The sequence below is a fragment of the Pseudoliparis swirei genome, chromosome 24 (assembly GCF_029220125.1).
Source record: "Pseudoliparis swirei isolate HS2019 ecotype Mariana Trench chromosome 24, NWPU_hadal_v1, whole genome shotgun sequence".
Taxonomy (NCBI): domain Eukaryota; kingdom Metazoa; phylum Chordata; class Actinopteri; order Perciformes; family Liparidae; genus Pseudoliparis; species Pseudoliparis swirei.
In genome coordinates this window covers 24,292,874-24,316,203 of record NC_079411.1, presented here as the reverse complement: position 1 = coordinate 24,316,203, position 23,330 = coordinate 24,292,874, and the positions used below count along the sequence as shown (strand labels likewise).

The following is a 23,330-nucleotide window of genomic DNA, read 5'->3' as shown; positions in this document are numbered from 1 at the left end:
CAACACAAAGCAATTTATAAGACTGGGAATGTGTTTGACCCTCCCTCCCCTCAACAACTACTCCCTCAGGGTACTCCTCTTAATGAGATTGTGTCTTTCTTTCCCTTTTTCTTTGTATACTCAAGGTAGCTTTTATTCTTACCAGCTCAAGAAGCTTAGCATTGTGAGATCAACAGAGTCGTAGAATCAAAGGTGAATGGGTTCATGTTCTTTTTTCCTTGTGTCTGTCCACATTAAACCAGATCCCAAAGTGAGGTCATCCCCTGGAAGAGGCTTTAATGGAGTCAGTTGGTCTGTCTTTTGTCCGTTCCTTCTGTCCTTCTCTTGTCTGCTTTAGTGGTCAGGGTCCTCAGTGCTGCTGGTACGTCTTGTCCGAGCAATAGCCGTTCAATTCATTCACCTGCAGGTGTCCCAGGTGTAAAACAGCAGCTGATTTAAGAGTGATAGGCAGCAGGGCTCAGAGTCGTAGAGAGAGAGATAAAGAGAGAGAGAGATCCATGCTCTATACTAAACTAACGGCATGCCGCTCTGCCCTTGTTTCTCTCATTCATCTCTCCATCCCAGGAATTAAAAGACTGACCTCTATGCGTGGACTGAAGCATTTGGAGGGACGATTGTTTCTTCCACTACCTCCATCGTACTCTATATTGCCTCTTAAGTCCTGACTTGCCATGTAATGATTGCACCGCTAAAGTTTTCTGATTCAAAGTTCGAACCAAATGTTTTTTTTCCACATGTTTCTCAGTAGTAGTTCTCTAAATGATTAAAGTGCTAATGTGACTTAATGGTCCTGGGTCCTACGGGTATGTGCAATTTAAACCAACTACAGACTGTAACATTTTACGAGTCCTTGAAGTAGGCATTGGGGAAAGTCATCCCAGGCCCCCGTTTTCCTCTCCCCCCCCCCCCCCCCCCCCACACCTGCACATCCAACGGTTCACCCAAACCCCAATGGATTTCCAAACAACTCAAGCTGATGTTGGGGTCAGAAAATTACTTTTATCACCTAACATTCTTGTTTTTCACAAATTAAAATGTATTGCATTTCTGCTCCGCTATATGTACCAATGGATACAAACAAGAAGCATCAATACATATGTATTCTAAGCTCAGGGCAAGCTTATTATCTAGAGGTTTAACAAATAATCCAAAGTGCCATGAACCTTCACATTAGACATAAATTGAAATTAAAGTTTTGATTTAGGTTACAAACTTCCAATGCCTGAACAACAATGTGATCCATTAAGAACGCCTCTGACACCAATGTTTGAAGGCATTACACAGCAGAGTGGATTGAACCAGTTCTGTTCTGTGGGATGGGGTATGGTGTGGGAAGGCAAAATAAATCACCTAATTATTTTTCTAAAAACCCGGAGAGTAAACCCGCCCCTGGCTGATTTTTGATCAAATAGTTGCGTTTTGGAAAGTAATTGGAAATCATTAAAATGTAGAAAGAGCCACATTCTCTTTGAACTGTGCCTTTGGGGAAAGTTTCTCTTCCCACTAGAGTTCCCATTAAACAATGGCAGATCTCTTGCACTATGGCTTTTTTCACAATACCCTTTTTTTAATACTTTAAAAGGTTCAACTTGGAGATCTAATGCAAGTTTGCATCTTCGCTCTCTCTCCTCCCTTCCTTCCATCATGATGGTCACTGCAAAGGCAGTGATGTCTTTGAAATTCTATTATTCTATGCTATTAGTCTCCTACGATGCTGTTCCTTACACAACAGCAACATTCACTAACTACTCAATGCATTTACACATTTGCTATTCAACATTGTATTTTTTATAATAGTCAGTTAAACCAAAACCACATCCATCCTCTTTTAAAAAGCTCACTAACTTTTCTAAAACTCCTGTCCTACTATTGGTTTTTGGATGCATCGAACACCTCCCTTTTCATTCCGTACAACAAGGACAATCAGCCCTGCCCTGCTCAGTTCTGTCTCTTATTGATTAGAAACTCAGGGAAATCATTGAGAACAAAGAGAGGGAGGGAAGGCAAGCGAATAACAAGCAAGCCCGGTTATGGGAACAATCCATAACGTATCTGAGTGTGTTTTTGTGTATTTGTTAGATTGCCATGTTCTACTCATTAAAGTCGTACTTTTGCTCAGATGTGGACATTTGGAAGTAAGTTTGCTACATTTTAGGGAGAAAAGACTTATGTGACTTCTAATTTTTGGTTGCTACTCAGAAACCTCATTTTGTATGTATATTTCCCTTCATAATACAGCTTTTCCTTAAATAATTGGGGTACATGTTCATGAATCCATTGAAACGAGGTAGCACGGTGGCTCATTGGTTAGCACTGTCGCCTTACAGCAAGAAGGCCCTGGGTTCGAGTCCCGGTCGTCCCGGTCGTTCCAGGTCCTTCCTGTGTGGAATTTGCATGTTCTCCTCGTGCCTGCGTGGGTTTACTCCGGGTACTCCGATTTCCCCCACCATCATAAAGACATGCACTGCATCGTATGGATAAGAATGAGTGTTGGTGGTGGTCGGAGGGGCCGTAGGCGCTGATTGGCCGCCACGCTTCCGTCAGTCTGCCCCAGGGCAGCTGTGGCTACTGATGTAGCTTACCACCACCGGTATGACTGTGTGTGTGTATGACTACTGGACTCTGGACTCTGTAAAGCGACTTTGGGTACTTAGAGAAGCGCTATATAAGATTGAAGATTGAAGGTTATTAGAGTAATGTGACATTCACCACACTTTGCAGATATTCAAACCATTCTCAGTCCAAACTCATCAAAGACCGATGGTTGGTCAGTGGCCCTAACGTCCAATACCAACTCACCGTGGCGACCTATAGCATCTGTATGAGAAAAACACTGAACTTTCACACAGGAGACTGCTGTTCAAGTTCTGTGTATAAACCAAGTTGATGTTGACTTGTAGGCTTATTTTTCTTAACCGAACATTTTAGTTCCGTGACAAACAAACGTCTTTTTTTTACGAAACAAATATATGTATTTCAACCCAATCTGTTCCCAAGCCTATCTAACTCCTGTTGTTGCCTAGCCCCTACCAAGTACACTTACAAATTGTGTAAATCTAAGTTGGAAGTATATTTCGAAAGAACACGATGCATGTAGGGAGCATAAACTGACACGCCATCCCTGACATGTCCAAAACTGATGCAAGAGGAAAACCTAGACTGTCGTAGTTTGATGCTCAGGCCCACTAATCAAGTGTCTTTAGTTGACGAGTTGGGAGTGAGAACATGGTAAGATGTTAAATATGTTCGTTACTAATTAGAGCAGGTTTTTGCAAGGAGTTTTGTTTGAAACATTGCCAGGAAGAAACTAATGGTATCTCAGACAAAGAAGTGACTCCTGCACTTCGAGCTAATCACTCGAAATCCAGACTGTTTGCTGTCCTGGCTCCTCAGTGGTGGAACGAGCTCCCCACTGACATCAGGACAGCAGGAAGTCTCTACATCTTCCGCCGGAAACTAAAAACACATCTTTTCCGACTATATCTGGATTAAAACACAGATTAGCACTTCAGTGGCACTTAAATGGCTCTTATTATGGTACTTTTGTAGTTCGACTATGTTGAGGAAATGTTACTTTCTGTATTCTTGTTGTTCTTAGTTTGTATTCTAGGTTGAATGCACTTATTGTAAGTCGCTTTGGATAAAAGCGTCTGCTAAATGACATGTAATGTAATGGAACACAGAAGGAGCAGCAGGAAACCCACTATTGGGATGTACAAGTTCCTTCTAGCATCACTGTACAATAAAGCTATGAAGTTATATAGTTTAGTTTCGGTTTGTGAGGAGAAGGAAGAAAAAGATAAAGCCACAGATTGTTAATGTGGTAAGATTGTAGCAACTCGAGCAAACCTCAGACTTCCTACATTAAGGGGATTTTCCTTTATCGACCTGTTCTATGGGTTTGCCAACCCTGTCTCCTAAAATATTGACTCGCTACTAATTTGTTTCAGCAAATTACATTTTTAGGGGAACGGAATTTGGAACAGTTTTATGTTCAGTGGCAGCATTTCTCTCTCGCATATGAAATGTGGCCTTTCAGTTCAGCAAGCGAGTCCTCGGGAGAGGCTTAGGATAGATGGTAGGGCAGGACTTAGAAGCTTGAGATGGGGATTCACATCTTCAGTCCCTCCTGAGCGGTGTTTAAGCAGGGCTGGATAGAGAATTGGAAATGAGAGGGATTTTGGTTAGATGCTTGTAAAATCCACACATCTCGTCTTGTTCTTTCTAAGTAACCGTTACTTTGTATTTGATTGAAAGCACAATCTTACCTTTATATTTTACCAAGTGCTAAGTAAGTTATTAAACATCCACTGCATCCTCCGTACAGTAGGTAGTGTGCGTTGACCTCAAATGTAACACCAACAGTGGTATAAATTGTGTAAAACATGTTACTGTTGGAGTCTCCTTTCCAATGTAACACCGTCTTTGTGTGATTAGAGGGTTTCTTTAATTAGTACACAGAGCTTTGGAATGATGCCTCAGTAAACTGCACACATTGTTTATCATTGGACGCTTGTGTACACATCTTGAGGGGGAATATGTGAAAACAACAACACCCAGTTAATATTCAACAGTCTCAACATATTGCCACGCATCTGTTTCCTGTGTGTGTGGGGGGGGGGGGACTCAGCTGTTGGCTGTTTCTGAGTGTGGGTTTTAAAGATAGACGGCCGTTAATATCAGATTTTGCGATAGAAACAATAGTTCCACGGCGGGTAAAGACTATTACAAATGGCTGGAGGCTGTTTTTGGCGAAACACTGAAATCACAGCAGAGAAATAACCTTCGAGAAAAAAGAATTCACACACGTAGATACACGTGCACACTCGTATGCACTGATGCACATGCTCCCAATCCAAACTCAGCCACGGCCAGCTGTATTGTGGCAGACATTTATGAGAAAATATGACTTCAAAAGGCAGAAATTTAAGGCCAGAATGTAAAAAGACACAATGTCAATTTGCAGTCAAACTAATCGAGCCGATTATCAACTGTCGTTTCTCTAATATTTTTTTTAATGCCGTTGAATAAAATCTGTAAATGAGTAATTAGATAATTTAGATTAGGAGAGCACAATTTAAACAAAGGACTTTTCTGTCCCTGTGATCTTTGCTGCCATTACGTCAGCTAACATCTAACCTACATCTGTGTCTTACGTTACACCATTAAAGGGACACCGTTAAAGTTTGAAATTAAAGTCTGCCACAGCAACAACATATGACACTATGAAATATGAGTGGGGATGAGATCATGTTGAGTGATGAGTAGAGGAATTCAATTATGTAAGATCTGGAAGTATCACAACAGTTCATGGAACAAAGAAGCCGCACAAGTTAGATTAAAAAAAGCATATTTGAGTTGAGATAGATTTCAAACCTTCAAAAATACAAAGTAAAACTATTTATGAAAAGATTAAAAAAAGAGAGATATTCGGGCTTAGCCAGAATCCAGCCGGGAGGTGAGGGGCATGTAGGAGGATGGTTGACACCCTGATAGGACGGCTGTAGGAGGCAATGAGGCAGAGAAAGAGAGAAAAGCAGTTCATCTTTTTCCTTATACTTTATTTGTATTTACTTAGTTTTTCGTTCCCCACTCTGATCACCCTCTCTTTCTGCCCCCTTCCCTTTTCTTCCAATCCTTTTATCTGTTGTGTCATTATTCCTCTTTCCTTTCTTCTCGGTGTCCACTAGGGGGACGGTGTGAACTACCCTATATTATCTTCTATCTGTTTATCTGCTGTACCATTTGGTTCACTGTCTTTTTTTCCCCTCCCATCCCGTGGTCCACTCCTGAAACGTGTACTGCCCGCTGTCGTGGCAATTTTGTAATCCCAGTATGACCAGACAACAATCTCAGTAATCTCTCACTTTCGATGCTGAGATCGTGGCACACGGGACACACGTTAACTTGAAACGTTCATCGCGATGGGAAGCTGTTCTCTCCCCTGTCATCCCTCTCCAGTTTCAGTTTGTGTTTTGCATGTCTTTGTTCAAAAGACAAAAGGGTCCATAGCCTTCTGTTCACATTCTGATGACATCCAGGTGGGCAACACGTCTCAGTTTAGGCAATCCGGATCAAATTAACGTTGTACAGGACACAGCATGAGGAAACATAAGGTTTGAGGTCATCAAAATGATATTGTGCATGATGAGAGGAATTTACCTTACAATCCCTACTTTTTGATTCTGCCTAATCAATCATAAAAGTAAACACTCATAGGATGCGTCAAGATTGTAACAGAAATGGCAAAGAGAAAACAGACAGTTTTTCATCAGTGATTTCACCAACCGGAGAAAAACAAAATCTCTTCTTTCACTCGTTGATCTGGAGCAGCCATTAGCTCTCGACGGGTGTTTTAATGACAGCGCCTGTGTGCCGAGCGGGAACCTTAAACCTCCGTCTCGAGTGGTGGCACCTTTCTGATATTTGCTGGTTTGAGGTTGTGGAGCAGGCCCTGTGCTGTGCTGTGCTGTGGAAGTGCTGATTACCTTCGCATTGAAAATGCCGGAAGGTTATGTTATGATCGCCGTGTATTTATTTATTTATTTATTTATTTGTATGCGTGTTATTCGCAAAACTCAAAAAGTATTGAACCGAATCGCATGAAATTTGGTGGGATGATTGGTTATTATCCGGGGACCATTTGATTAGATTTTGGGATCAATCGGGTCAAAGGTCAAGGTCATGGAAAGGTCAACATCTTTTTTTTACCATAGCACGATACATGTTTGTCCAATTGGCATGCAACTAATGCCAACATGTTCATAATTCAATGCCCAATCTTGTGATATGCGAAGGTATGCGCTCTACCGAGTGCCCATTCTAGTTTCACCTTTGTGTGTGTGTGTGTGTGTGTGTGTGTGTGTGTGTGTGTGTGTGTGTGTGTAGAGCTCAACATTCTCGTGAAGGGCATGCACACAGTACATCTACGGTCTGTGTACATAGTCGGTTTGCATCTGGTATCCCAGTGTAGGTGGAGTAATAATAGTTTCTTTAAGTCAGTTAAATGCTGTGTCATTGTGTTTTCTGTCCATGATAATGAGTCTCAATCCATGACCATGCGTAGTAAACACGAGTGGAGCCACCAGGGATACATAATCACAGAGGTCTTGAGTAGCCGTCCCAAAAAAGGACATTAATTGTCTTTTGGTGCACGTTTTGGAAATTTTCATAATGGTTCTCTCTCTTTTTGAGCTCAATGTTTTACTGCTGTTAGAAATGTATTGACTTAGGAAAGTTACATAGCTACAGAGAGTTAAGTCAGACTTACTTTGTGGCCCTGGTGTATTGGTGCAGATGTCTATCTTCCGAGCCTCTTTTTGTTGGTGAACAGATGATTTAATCATCACCGCACTGTGGCACCGCGCTCCCTGCTGGTACTGTGTGTCTTGTACAACAATGTGGACTGCACGCTCTCCGTTGGAACGCGTCAGAGTGGTGTGTGTGTGTGTGTGGATGTGTGTGTGTGGGTGTGTGTGTGGGTTTGGCTCCACGGGAGCTTGTGCATGTTCTCTACAGGTGAATTCTTTCTTTGACCTTCTACTACAATGACTTCCCACAGGACTGGACCACCTGGTCTTCTCCGATTCCTCTCACACTTTGCCTGTGTTGCTGTACAATCTGTGATAATGCTTCAAACAACTGCAGCCCCTTGTTGTGAGACTGTGTCTGGCAAGTCGCTGCCAATCGAGTGCATCTCATCTGGTGTCCAGGCTGCATGGACGTGCGTCACCTCTGCTCCTACGGCTCTTGCTTTGGCACCTTAATCATTGGGACGGCGTGGGTTCTTGTCTGTGATCTTGTTCTCCAGGAGGTGGGGCTGCATGAGCCAGCTTCCAGACTCAGTACGTCTTGTTAAGAGGGGGGAGGCCGCACTCTGATGATATGAAGGCGGAGCGAAGGCGGTGTGTTCCCTTGAGGCCAACTATTCTTTAGCCTCGAGTTAACAGGCTGTTTGTTTTGTGGCTTTTAGCCTTCATGTTCACATATTGTTCCAATTTATCTAGTAGCTTCTGTATTTGACCTACACTAAAACTACTTCTCAGAAAATCAAAATGGTTTTACTCCCAGAGAAAGCCGTTAAGGAATCTCTCACATCCTCATTTTTCGCACATCCTATTAGATCAAATTCCCAATTGTTGTTAAATTACAGTGACTCACTTACCTAGAGATTTCTCTTCAACCTGACACTCACTGACATTATTCATTATTACCTTTATCAATGTCGGAATGTCACTCTTTACCTTAGAGACCTTGTGTGGTCTTGAATCGTTCTTCAATAGATGGTGTATCACACAATGTCCCCTCACGATCACACGAGCTGCCTCCTTCCACCCTCGGAGTCGATTTCCAACTGTTCCCAGGGGACGTTCGACTACCTGGGTTTTGGATGATTTTGTGTCCCCTCACCCACTGCTCACAAAGTGAACTTGTGCAGAGAGTGAATCAAAAATAGAGTGAGTTAGGCATTCGCAAAGAGCCCCAAACTTATTGTGGCATTTTCTAAATCCTACTCTGATAATGAGGAATGAGACAAACGTCTCTTGGAGTAATGTCACATTTGTAATGTTCACATGACAAGCATTCGGTTCAAATGTGGCCCCCGAGGGGAAGCTGTTTTCTTTTCTTTATTTCTTGGCTTGGTTGTCCCCAAAGTTACAATTAGTAACTTGCATGTTTTTGTTCAGAAGACAAAGGGGTTTGTTAGCCTTCTGATCGTCTTCTGATTATTTCAGGTGGTCAATCATTCCTTATTTTTGGCAATTAAGCCCAGATCTTCCTCAGAAAAAGGTAATATTGATTGGTGGAGTCAACATCATTTACTGTGCATGGACCGAGACTCTGCAATGCACGTTTCATAAATATGGTTTCCTTCTCTCCTGCACTATACATTTATTCATCTGTGTATCACAAACATTTTTCTTTGAGAAAGTTTGGTTAATCTAAAATTAGTATGCATCTTTCCACTGATATGCACCTCAAAGGTCAGAAATGTCTGAAAGATGTTTCTTCCCCCACTAATTAAATGTAACCCTGTATTCACTTGCCCTAAAAGATGTACGGCTTTATTCATGTGTGTGTTTAAGCTACACTGATATGCTTTTAAGTGAATGTAAGATGCCACAAATGACAAAATGAAAATAGTTATACTGTAACTCAACTGTTATATTTTCAACTTATTAAAAATAATATATGCCTGTTTTATTTGTTTAAAGTGGTAACCCTATTTGAAATAAGACCAATTATGGATAAGTCATTTTTAAAGTTTAAATCTTTTAAATTGGGACTGTCTGGCTGGAAGATGAATTACAGTTTAATGTATTAAAGGGCATAATTAATGGCCTGGCGAGGAGTAATCTCTCTGCGTAGGTTGCAAAATAAATGACTATATAGGAAATAAAAAGAAAATACCGTAACCTGGACTAAATGCAACATATATAACAATCATTAAATGTATCGTTGGTTTACGCTTGCTATTGTTAATTAATTAATAAAACACTTTTTTTCTTGTTTGTGTACGAACACTTTGTGTCACCAGCTTGTTTCATATCATCAGTAAAATGCAGCGGAAGCAGCGTTTTCTGTGCATTAAAGTGGAACATTGAGGTTAGGTCCCTTTTCCAGGGGCACTTTATCAGTTTTTATGGGAGCAGAGAGACATTCCCCAATCTCATTTGCCAACAGATGTTCTTCCATCAGAATTACCAATAATGGCAACTGCTCAAGTTGCAAACTTGCAGATACGCTTCTAACCCGTAAATCTCTGTGCAAGGACACGCTGTCTTCTTGTGTTGTATCTGCTAAATTATCTCTAGTGCTCTGTATTTATTATATTCTTATCTATTTCCTTCTCTGTGCTGCTGCAAATACCCATCTTCCCCACAGGGATCATTAACATTCCATCCAATCTTGACAAAAATTCAAGATAGCACCATTTGCAAGGCATATTAAATGACAAGGAGTGCAATGCAGTTGCTACAGATGTCCTTTATGCTGCGGGGTCCTGCCGCCGCCTCTTTAGATGATGTGTCTTACCAGTGTCACGCTGAGCCTCGAGTCTGCCAGCGTGATTGATCGCTAGCCGAGCAATTGAAATTGTTCAAAAGTGGACTTTGAGGTTTCCTGAGTGTCATTTCCACCAAATGAGTATCTTCATGTCTGACTTCTTACAGCTAAAAAAAGGTCAGTTTTTCAGCTTCATGACTACTGCCTGCTCCTTATCACATCATTAAACTACAATGGACACTCGGTAGAGCGCATACCTTCGCATATCACAAAATTGGGCATTGAATTATGAACATTTTGGCATTAGTTGCATGCCAATTGGATAAAAATTGACGCGCTATGGTAAAAAGAAGATTTTTACCTTTTCATGACCTTGACCTTGACATTTGACCCGATCGATCCCAAAATCTAATCAAATGGTCCCCGGATAATAATCAATCATCCCACCAAATGTCATGCGATTCGGTTTAATACTTTTTTACTTATGCGAATAACACGCACGCATACAAATACACGGCGATCAAAACATAACCTTCCGCATTTTCAATGCAAAGGTAAAAAGCGATGTTGCATTTAAGAAGGCTTGAGCTGCAGATGGGTAAAACCAGAGCTCACACCACACAGAATAAATCCACCATACAGTCTGTTTATGATCTCTGTGAGGAAGCTCTAATATGTCTTTAGGCAGCTTTCTGGAATACTGAGACGATGCTAATGACAGATTTCTGACCTCGCAACTACAATTGGGAGAAAAGCAAGTGCACGTACCTTTGCACATATTTGTTTGTGTTAACTTTTTTGTTCTTGGATCCTTTATATTTCCTCTGTTTGAATGCTGGGTGAGTATTTTCCTCTTGTGGCAAATTAAATTGTGGCTTTTAAAAGATTTAGATGTCGGAAAGTTACACAAGAAAACCAACTTTGTTTTATTCACCAAATTCACCCATGGACAAGACACAATATTGTAAACGTTCACATGCGGTGTCCTCGTTTTGAGCCAAAACAAATCAATGAACAATGGATGAAATGGCTGCAGTTGCGGAGGAGTGAAGCTAAGTCTACTGATTAAATTATCAGCTTGGTGCCCCATAGGAGTCACAAAGCCATGAAATTGCTTGACATTTTTTTTCTCCTTACGCACCCTGCCATTAGCCATTTCCCCGAGAGCCTCTGAAAGTCATTTGGAGTAACTCAGGGATTTGTCGAGCAGTGTGTTGTGTCAAGGTGAACAGATGTACGTAGAATGTGGAGGCAACACACAATCACACAAGCTGCTGAGAAGTGTGCGATAAAGTGACTGCCGATGAAGACACTATTACTCCTCCTACTACTATTTTATTTAATGTCCAAGGCCTCTGAAGCATCCACACACACACACACACACACAGACAGAAACAGACACACACACACACACACACTGTAATTCTGACACACACACAGATTTCTTGATTCAATTTCAAATTGAAGCAACCAGAGTTGCTGAGGTACAACATTTACTCTTCGATGGTCATAACCTCATCTTTAACATCACACTTCTGTCTCTCGCTCTTTCTGTCACACACACTCACCAAATGCGGCCTCACACATGTACATCCTTTCCAGGAAGTCAAACCTCTAATGTACCTTGACTCTCTTCAGTCCCACCTCAGTAACTCAGCGGGAACTTTTATAACTTTTTTAAACAGCCCAAGGCTTTCTCTTTTCAGTCTTATTTTCTTTTTTATTATAATTTCTTTTTACAACTGCAGGATTCATGGGGCGATTTAAACATGCAGCGTATCCCCCCCTCCCACACACACACACACACACACCCACCACTTTACCCAGACACTGTCTCACTGCAAAAGACAGGATACTTTATAAAATCCCTATTTCTACATTCTGTCTTGATTTAACTCTCTAAAAGTCAAAGGCTGTCTTTTTTTCAATGCATCACTCAGCACCACTTTTTAAAACATTTTTTAAAGTGGTCATTGATGGGGGGTTTTGACGGTGGCTCCGGGCTCACTGAGGCAGGTGACGGAGCATTTAGCGTGAAAAGGTTAAAGGTTTGCGTCCCAAATGGCAAGGTGGCGATAAGGTGGTGTGGCTTTCAATGGTTCTGAAGAGGAAAAGGGCACGATGAATGTCAGCCAAGTCTTCTGGGGAATATAAATCAAAGTCAAAAGCCCAGATCTCTACATTTCCAGGTAGATCTTTTGCACAACTTCCCATATGCACCCTCAACAGCATCCAGAGGATGTGAGGATGAGTTGGACAGTCTAGAAAGTGTGATCCTCGGGGTTTGTGCAGGTTACCTCATTGAGGTAATGACTCTACACTAAATCATCAGCTTCTCTTGAAATAAAGCGGGGTAAGAAAAATATAAATAACATCAAATACCTCATCAACTTATAAGCAGACTTTGACAAAATAATGAGCAAGCTGATGTTTGTGGTATTTATTTGAAATGTCACGCGCCCCTATTCTAAAAAATATGCTTGGCCTTTGCAGCCAGAATGCCACATCGGAAGCCGGAGAAAAATACTTTGACTACAAAATACTTTAAAATGGTGCTGGCAAAATGTTCCTCCAAATTCTTGGAACAGAATTTGAGTTATGAGCCCCCAGAAAGCGATACAAATACCTCAAAGGAACTGTGATTTAGCATGCAGGAGGAAAAGCTAAAGTGTAAATGTAAAAAAAAAAAAAATGAAATGAATGATGGCTGAATTCTTCGGTTTCATGGTCATGGTATGTGCATGCTGCTCACTTCTGCTGCTCTCTGGGACATAGAACGAAGCCATTATTATTGGTGTTACTAAGTCCTGTGCATTTCTATTTTATGACGATACAATAAGTCTGTTGGAAAAAGGCAGTTCTAGCAAAAGTCGATGGACTTCTCACAAATACATTCCTCAGATAAAATTCATATTCACAAGATATTGTTCATACTGAGGCAGGAATGAAGAAGTTGAAATAGGTTTAGATGAGATTAGGTCCAACTTGAACTGACCCCAGAAGCCTTGCAAACCCTGTCATGCCTGGCAGGCCATGCACAAAGTAAGTATTTCAACATAATGGAAAAAGGAAAGCATTCAGTTAATATACAATTCAATTCAGTTTATTTTGTATAGCCCAATATCACAAATTACAAATTTTCCTCAAAGGGCTTTACAATCTGTACACATACGACATCCCTGTCCCAGGACCTCATATCGGATCAGGGAGGATCCCTCTCCAGGATGGACAGAAGCAATAGAAGTCATGTGACATGTGTTCAGATGAACAGCGAGGAATTATTAGTTAAAATCACGTAATGTAAACTAAGACATAAAATCACACAATAAAAATGTAATTTCTGATTGTACTTAAATTTACAACAGATGCGTGTCTGAGGATTATGGGACAATATATTTTTGAAATATGCAAATATGCGCTTTTCGGTCTTTCTGTTTTTCATCTTGAATATCTTAAGCCCTTCCCTTTTCTCTCTGTTTTTACCTTGAAATGAATCGAGATTAAAAAAACATTTCATGTTGATGTATTTCTGCCCTGCTTATCTTGTCAGGTTGGACAAATATGGCGTTGTATAAAATGGCCTTGTCACAACTGAAGGTCAAAAACAGATTTATGAGAGAGGGGAGGGGAGGGGGGCGCAGGATGGTTGGCGTGAGAAAGAGAGAGGAATAAGGTAAGAACTGGAAGCAGAGAGGGAGGGAAGATATTTTTCTCGAATAATAAGGATATGCAAAGATTACAGCTCAGCTGCAGACTCCTGCTGTCTGCACCATGAGAAACACACAACCACACAGATGGCCGACCAGCATGTGTGTGTGCGTGTGGAAGTGTGTGTGTGAATATGTTGGTTTATGACTCTCACCGTGTTTCTAAGGCATAGTATCTGTAACATTGTCCTTCGTGTGTTTTACTTGAACAGTTGACAGTCACAGAATCTGGTCCTGATTCAGATCCTCAGCTCACTGCCAAGAAAGAGGGAGATATTGTGTTTGTGATGCTAACATGCTAAAAATGACAATGTTATTCAGACCTTCTGATAATAAGCAAACTTTTGGAAAGTTAGAAAGCCATTTAGTTCAGTGAGTATTTTATAAGTCAAATTATAGGACAAATTGAATTTTGAGCAGCTGGTGGCACTTAATTTATAGTCGGGAGATCACCAAAGTCATTACAATTAATCATGAGGGGGACATGGATGTCTCTACCCAATTTCATGGCGAACAATTCAATAGTTGTCGAGACATTTAGATTGAAACCCCAAACGTGGTTCGCCACGATTTGTCCTCTGAAGAACAAGAATGTTTAAAATATAATGACATCTATTAGTTGTTGAGATAATGATGTCTGGACTAAAGGGACAGACTGACCAGCATTGTCATTTATTTCGTATTTCATATTAGTATGAATACATATCATTAGAAGGGATTTAATTATAAAGAAATACACTTCAACCAGTGTTGAGATCTATAGCAACGTATGCTTGTAATAAATACAAGTTCTAAAAAGAAAAGAGTCCACAGCCGTACTAGCAGCTCTGTGAGGCTGCACTCAGAGCGTAATGCTCATGTAAGTATGGGAGCATGTTCACCATAATAATGCTCACATATTGATACTTAGCAGGTAATGCTAGATGAGCAACAGACACATTCATAAATTAAGAACATCATCATTCACCGAACAGAAATAAAGTACACAGCATTAACACTGGCCTCCAGACTATCATCTAACAGATCAATTATCCAAAGTTAATTAAGTTGAGACCCCAAACCCAATTCTTCAGCTGTTAATCGATGTTCATGGCAATTTTATTATGAAACCTATTCATCCTGGTCATGGTCAATGCATCACACAGCAGATTTTTTTTCTTGGGGTCTCTGTTGCCAACTATACTGACAGTGACATAATTGATTTTCCCTTGTGGTTGGGAATTTAATATATTATCATACAAGTTACAGAATCTCCCACTTGGACACTCACATTTCTCCTTGAGTGCACATGCTCAATATAAGAAGTCATTATGATGTCACTGTTGGTTTGTGGACTCAGCATTTTCACCATCTTGGTTTTTAGCCCGAGAGGGTGGAGCAAAGACATTTTTATACAACCCAAATATTACAATTCACTTTCATGAAGTGAGACCAACCACTCTGTGAACGTATTAAAGTTCAAGACAAAAACACATGTAGCCCTGATAATATATGTTGATAAAGTTACTACTAATAATAATAATAAGGTGTATATATATAATAATATTTGAGTTTTCTAATTTGTTTTGCTTATTTAAATTTCTAATTGAGTTGGTGATCGGTGGTCATTGTTTTCTGGTGTGGGAGACCAACCGCCAATCCAGCTTCACTCTCAGTTAGAGTATAAACGGGGGGGGGTGTGGGGTGTGTAGGTGACAGCAACAGCTGTTGAGAGCCACGTTCCCCTGGCCGCCCCCCACGTTTGCTCATCCGCTTTTCTGGTGCAGATCACATGTGAAGCTAAATGATAATCGCGAGTAGCGATTAGCAACACTACTATAACATTTAGTCACTGGGCAGCATACATTCAACACACTGATCGTTACTTGGTGTAGATTCTACAGGCATAACTATTGGTCAGCCCTTCGACGTCCCACCATGACTTTGACGCAGCTCAACAGCTGTTGCTGTCACCTATTTCACCACCATACCTCGTTTAGGCCACGCCCCTCGATAACTCGCAGACCAGACAACTCCTGTCAATCATAAAGTAGACCCGCCCTAAAGCATATTAGTGGGCAAGAAACTGCTGTCGTTCAAATAAATCAAATACAATTTGGGTAATTAATTAGTAAAAAAGCGTTGGGTATTAAATAAATAAAAATCAATTTTTCAAAGATTCAAAGTAAATAAATTTTTCTCAAGACAGCATTATTTTGCTGAATTGTACCCATGGGATGGGACATATTTTATATTTTACCATTATATATTTTTTATTTTCCTCTTTTTTACACTAATCCTCTAATGATCTTACCAAATGATAATCTAAATTTGACATCTTGAAACAGACACAAAAACATCTAGTAAAAGAAATATAAAAACAGAAAAAATAATATGTTAAAAGAAAGGATTAATTGAGGTGAGTTTTTCTATTATACATCTTTATTTTTTGAAAGTTTTCTGCAGTTCTTTCTAGTTTTTTGCAGTTCTTCAAGGTACAGACAGTCCAGAGGCAATGGTAAGCTGTACAGGTAACATTTGCATCTTTTGTTGCTTCCTTGCTGCATCTGCTATTTGCATGCTGCTTGGCTCTCTGCTCTTGGTGATAGCTCTGTCAGCCACTCTGTCTCTGTCTCCATCTTCATCCCCTCATCCCTCTCTGGTTCTGGTGGTTCTGGTGTTGGAAATGTTGTCTGACTCCAAATGCAGCCTGCCTGGTAGGCTGCAGCTCTATGCTGCATGCAGCCTGCTGTTAGTGGAATGATGCTTTGCTTTTGACCGCTGTTTTCTAGCAAACAAGTCCAACCTCAACCTGGCCACATCCTGTCCTGCTGCTTCATCATACATCATCACCAACCTTTCATCTTCATCTCAAAATCTACATCACTATTATTGTTTGGTCTTGGCTCTGGTGGCTGAACTTCAGAGGCTTCATCAAATACAATCGTTTCCAAGCTTCTCCCCACTCTTCCCTGCCACAGAAGGCTGAAACAACATCACAACCTGTAAAGGCACAAAGGAAGAAAATCTCTCTTCTCCTCTCTTTCTCTCTCCTCCTCTCTCATGTACACAGACAGGATGTTCCTCCTTGACCAAAAGCAATCCATAACTGTTGTAGACCTGCTTATAGAAGAACTGGTAAGTTAAGCACTACAAAAAAGGATGTCTGTATCTTATTGGCTTTGCATGATATTTTTTTGCTGCCATTTTTGGACTTTTTTGCTGCCATTTTGACCTGGCATCCTTCTGTCCTCCGCTTCATGGCTGACTTCATCTTTGATTTCTGATGACCTGCTTTGACAGCCTGCCCTCTTGGTCACTATAAGCACACATTGTGGTCAATGTGCAACTTGTGTTCAGCAGAAGGGGAACAAGGAAGTTTATTTGTTTCATTTATTGTTGTCATTCAGCCAGTTAGTTGGTAGTTTGCCATTGGTTGGTCACTTTCTGGCTCATGTCTCTCCTCCTATATCTATAGATATATAAAATATATTATATTATGATTTCCATTATTATACCTCACACCTCACAATTAGACTTATCTTTAGATTTTGTATGGTGTTGTGTGTGGTATCATCATAATCCTCTTGACTATCAAAACATAGGAGTAGACATTACCACTTTCATTTATTGTGTTTGGCTGAAGAGATATGACGCAAAATACAGAATTTGGTTATGGAGGAAGGCAATGGTGGTGGAATGCATAGAAAGCATTTCAATGATGCCGCCTAGTCATGGTATCATATCAATCATTGACCAAAAAAGGGGGGTTGACATCATCTTATATATGTGTGCTTTTTTTCAGGAGATATCATGAAACGATATTTTGATATGGCGGGAAATAAATGGCCTCTGGCGGACGACATTTTTTTTTTGCGTTGGCTAACGTTCTTTAAGAGCAGTAGTCAGTATAGAGTTCTCTAATTTTTTGGTGCTTGTATCATTTTTTTGACGATTCTTCATCAAAAAATGCTGTTATCTGCCCCACTAATCCTGCGTTATGCTCTCTTTTACTCTTAAATGGGAACATCATTTACGAAATGACAACCATAAAGACCATGAAGAACACTTTGACACTATAGCAACTCAGACCATAACCTCATGTTTACAATGTTTGCTGAGGTAATACATCAAGTGAGAAGTAGGGTCATTTACTCACACTGCTTCACAAACAGAGGAGGAGACGCCCCCTCATGGCCATTAGAAGGAATGCACTTTTTAGAACCAGAGGTTTTTAGAACCAGAGGCCTCTTTAAGCCACATACATAGAAATAGAAAAGGTGTGTAGTGGTCAAACCGTGTTACTGCATAGTTGACATCCTGTAGATTTTCCACGTGACAAATGTGCAGATATGCTCTGCTGTAGGATATTAAAAATGAGGAATAACGTTGGTAAAGAAAGTAATAAATGGCACATTTGTGGAGGACAGGTCAGTTTAAGCAAAGATGAAAGCAGACGGGGAGTGTGATGTTCAGATGGAGAGGGACAACTGACATAGTGAAATGTGTGTGTGTGTGTGTGTGTGTGTCTGTGTCTGTGTGTGTGTGTCTTCTCATCAGAGCTGGTTTCAGCCTGCAGCAGCGTCAATGTAATTACCTCAATTGTCAAACCAGCCAAAGATCCTCACATCACTGCTGATGACTGAGCCAACACACACTCTCTCTCTCTCTCTCTCTCTCTCTCTCTCTCTCTCTCTTTCTCTCTTTCTCTCTCTCTCTCTCCTTTGTACATACAAAGTATAATGAATAATAGGACAGATTTTCAGTTTTTGTTCTCCTCAAACTCTTTCCTGTGCTCTGTTGAGTCGTCAGTCGGTCTCTGGCTTTGTTTCTCTTCTTCCTAACCTCTGACTGCTGCAGCATACACACTGTTTTTACAGCGAAGGGTCTGTTTCCAGTACTTGTTATATCACTTGGATGCTCAGCGCTGCTCAGCACCGAACCTTTAATCCACCACATGACTCCTCTATCCCTCCTGTGGCTTCACCTTCAACCCAGAATACATATCACAGAGAGCTCTGATAAACAGACATGCTGATTGAGGAAATGGTTTGATTCTTAAAGGTCTTTCCACTACACCAAATAGAGACCACTGCACAGGTTAAGTCATTTAGTCTGATAGTGACTCATAAACTCTCCTTTTAATTAAATAGGAGTCGCAAATTCGTTGGGTAAGATGACATTATTCTGATGCGAACCAGCTTCCACCCGGGTTTTTTTAATCAATGGGCATTATGTTGTCACTGGTAATATGCTCTACTTCAGCTTATTGCAACTTAATGAAAGAAAAGTCTAAAATACAATGAATCTGCATTTGGAATTAATGGAATTCACTTTTATTTTCTCTAAAAAACGCAACGCTCAATTAAATGGCTTCTCGGGGTGAATGGTTGTTCCAATAGTGTAAAACAGCAGATAAGGAGAGATGTTGAGACAGAAATATCTTCATTAGGACGGTGGAAACAAAACACAGAAAACAACTTCCAGGGGAACTCTTTTTCTGTCCGCTAATGTTTGGTTCTTCAGATCAAAACACTGAAATTAAGAAATTATTATTTGCTCAGGGGCCTGCGGGGAGAATAGTGCTGCATTAATGCCAAACCCAAAACTTTGACAAATAATGGTAACCGTTTAGTGCAGTTTTATTTGGGTTGAGATGAGGTTTGGAGAGCTTAGCCAGAGGTTTACGGTTGAGCGAGGCAGGCAGCGTGTGATGGGCTGACTGGGGAGGTGATGGGCAGACAGAGACCACAGGAAGGTAATTGACTTTTTAGGCACAGGAAAACCTGAGAAAATACTGAGCTTAAGCTTGGAGTTGTCGTAAGTTGGTTAACGCACTGATCACGGATGAGAGGACGGCTCGGCGGTGCAGGACCGAGCTCCACGCTCAGGTGAACATACACAGACAGAGAGAGAACAAACACGAAGCCCGCAAGAAAAACAAGTAGGAACACCATTAATGAAGGAAAGAAACAGCCGGGACCAAGAGCAGAACACGTGTCCTCCATCATGGGGACTCCATTGAAGTGAAGGATGTCGACAGAGGAAGTGGAGGCTCTGATGCTTGTGTACGTCTCTCTGCTGGACCTGACGCATGTTATTTAGTCTGTAATCTACCCTTGTGGCTTGTATGTTTCGTACCTTCAACCTTTCAGTAGGGAATGGGAAACCAACTTTCTGAAGTATGAGCAAAACTTCTCTGGAAAAGTGACATTATAGCAAAGCGTTGTTTCTGATTTGATCTGTGTTGTGAGCGTGCTGTTTAATTTGTCATACCTACACTTCAGACTTTTTAATTCTATCTGCTTTGCCGAAAGCGCTCTATTGAATTCCACTTGCCAACATGCCCTTGAGCAAAGCACTGTGCTTATCTAACACCACCAAGTTGTTTAATCATCTCGTCTTGTTTTTAACTTTGAGTCGCAGACTATTGACCCCTTACGCTCCAAGGGGAGCGACTCCATCCATGGCCAGAGCGCTTTGGAGCGGTGCAGTCAAACAAGTCTTCATTCTTAATATTCATTCTTGTAGGTTTTCTCAAAGGCAAAGTTAAGAGCTGCGACACGGTAAAACGATTAGAAATGAGACAAATAAAAGTCAAAAGGGGAGCATGTTCAGTTCATTCAGTATTTCAATCAAGGAGAGACCAGTCAAATAAAGGAAGGAATATTATTACGTGTTTATTGTTAACAGATGATACGTGATTATAAAGTCTCAGAGTCTATGGTGCTTGGACTCTACGGAGACATTTGTAATTGAGGGCCGACTGCACCGATCAGCAACAAGATAACCTCCCCCATAAATGAAGAGTATCTTCTGACTGAACTTATGCTATATCTTCATCTGGCTACGCAGTGAGCTGAAGGAGTGTGTGTTTTGGGCCGAGAACAATCTACTAAATGAGCCAGAATGCATGAGAGGTTCCAATATGTCACTGAGCACCCTTGGAGTCTGATCCTTTAGGCAGGTATGGATAAGTCTATCAATAAGTTCAATTAAATGATCAAAACGTATTCAATTTCTTAAAAACATGAAAGTGATAATATCTGATTGGCTTTTTAAAAAAAACTATATTTGAATCTGCACTAATTGTGACAGTGAGTACTTTTCAAAGATGTTGAGTCATCCAAATCCACTTCATAATTTACTCTTCAGTTTCAAGTTGTGTATTCAAGAGCTCATCGGATAATGTTCAACCTCATGCAACTGGATATACACTACCGTTCAAAAGTTTGGGGTCATCCAGACAGTTTTGTGTCTTCCATGAAAACTCACTTTTATTCATCAAATGAATTGAAAATTGAATAGAAAATATAGTCAAGACATTGACAAGGTTAGAAATAATGATTAATATTTGAAGTATTAATTTTGTTCTTCAAACTTCAAGCTCAAAGGAAGGCCAGTTGTATAGCTTATATCACCAGCATAACTGTTTTCAGCTGTGCTAACATAATTGCTCAAGGGTTTCTAATCAGATATTAGTCTTCTAAGGCGATTAGCAAACACAATGTACCATTAGAACACTGGAGTGATAGTTGATGGAAATGGGCCTCTAGACACCTATGGAGATATTTCATTAGAAACCAGACGTTTCACCTAGAATAGTCATTTACCACATTAACAATGTATAGTGTGTATTTTTGATTCATGTTATCTTTATTGAAAAAACAGTGCTTTTCTTTGAAAAATAAAGACATTTCTAAGTGACCCCAAACTTTTGAACGGTAGTGTAACTTCACGATGTTTATTGCAGACTAAACTTTGAAGTCGTGATTCTTGATGATTCTTGTCGCATTAGCTTTAACAACACAACCACAGTCTCCTCCTCCTTCTGATTGAGCAGCTGCTAGATTGAGAAACAGTGTTCCCCGTCAACTCGTTATTGATCTTGTAGTCATACATACTCTCATCGTAGCAGAACAATCAGTTCATACTATACGTCCCCGCTGCATGACTGACGTGTGTTTGTGACCCTCAGGCTGGAGTCGCCGACTCGGACCCTGACCCTTGAGGCCCCCAGAGGGGTGGAGGTCAACGCTGGAGTGGGAGACTTCACGGCGTCCTGTAGGAAAGACCTCCTCTTGCAGTCCTCAGAAGGAGAGGTGAGTGTGTTTCCATCTGGCTCTTTGTGTGTGTGGGAATAAAGCTGTCAGCGTCTTTTTCCTATGTCTGAGAGTACAGATCATGTGTGCGTCTGTGTTGTGGCTATTTGCTTGTCAGAGAAAATAGACACAAATAGCTATGTTCACGTTTAAATACAAGGGACCACACACACTGTGTGTGTGCCTTTAGACTCTATTGCGCTCTATAGTGTTGGGCCCGCTTCATTAAAGTACCTTATTAGGCTAATGAGTGTCATCAATCTAGGCGACCTTGTCCTCCTTTTTTGCCCTCCTCCTCCCTCCTTTCTTCCCCTCTTCTATTTGGGAGAAGTGACTTCATTAAAGCTGGTTTGATGAGGTTCCCTGTCAGCTGCTGCTGCTGCTGTGCGTGTGTGTGTGTGTGTGTCATTGTTAGCCTGCCATCTCACTGTCAAGCTCTGTGCATAGCAGCCTGCCACATTGCGTGAGAAGTAGACTTAGCCATTATCCTTCTGTGTGTGTGTGTGTGTGTGTGTGTGTGTGTGTGGTGTGTGTGTGTGTGTGTGTGTGTACATCAGCCTGCCATGTTGCATGTTCACCGGAGCATGGTGTGTCATTAACTCAGTAATTAAGAGAAGAAGGCCTCCCTGGCGTTCGTCACTATCACTGTCAATGTCATTCACAGGCACACACACACTGTCACATCGACACACATGGACACAGACACACACACAGACACACACACACACACTAAATAACAGAACACATACTGAGTAGTTTCGCTTTTAAAACGTTGGCTACATTAAATAAAAAATTGTATCGAGGCGCTTCGACCGAACACATCTCCTTTGTTCGAGAACATATTGATATTGACTCTGGCTCAATGACATGGTTGGATAGCTAGCTCGTCTTTTTGTTAAACACTGTCGAATTATAATTATAGTTTGTCAACCATACGCCATATTATTCACTTTGATTCTTGCGAGCATAACTTCCTGGTTCATAGCTGAGGGATCCGAGCCTGATCTAAGATGTGTCCTATCGACTGGAGCAGTGAACAATGTTTACTTTCCATATGAACCTCATGGGATCATAATGAATGTTCCAGTTATTAGCAAGCCCTCAGGGTTTCCAGGGAAACGGAGTAAATGGTTTGTGGAAAAGATTTTGGTTGCAAAACGCATGAAAATGACCTTTAAAGGCCCTTTATTCCATTATCAGAAATAAATGGCTTTGCAGAGGCAACCTTGTCGTCCCGTAATTCCTGATAATGGGCACCTCCTCGGCCATTAACATATATGACCCTGAAATGGGCCAATCTGCATAATAAATACTTTTACTTTGGGTATATTTAAATAGTAATCGATTCAAATAATTGCCTTGAAAGAGTACAAAAAGCACTTTAGTGCATATTATTGAATACCCAATTAGCTCACCAAAAATACTTAAGGTAGATTAATATAATTGTACCTAAATTACAATTGATCGGTCAAATGTGTATTCCGTATTCCCATGTGCTTGTTAATCTATTGTACATGTTATTTACTATTACCTTCAT

General features: G+C 40.8%; 1 protein-coding gene across 1 annotated transcript in view; it reads left to right on the top strand.

Annotated features, from left to right (window-relative positions):
• Positions 1 to 23,330, top strand: part of LOC130190455 (zeta-sarcoglycan) — a 153,722-nt gene that overhangs the window by 116,124 nt on the left and 14,268 nt on the right. Inside the window, exon 6 of the mRNA XM_056409879.1 lies at positions 21,670 to 21,793. Coding sequence (XP_056265854.1) covers positions 21,670 to 21,793 — 124 coding nt within the window. The remainder of the gene's footprint in view (positions 1 to 21,669; positions 21,794 to 23,330) is intronic.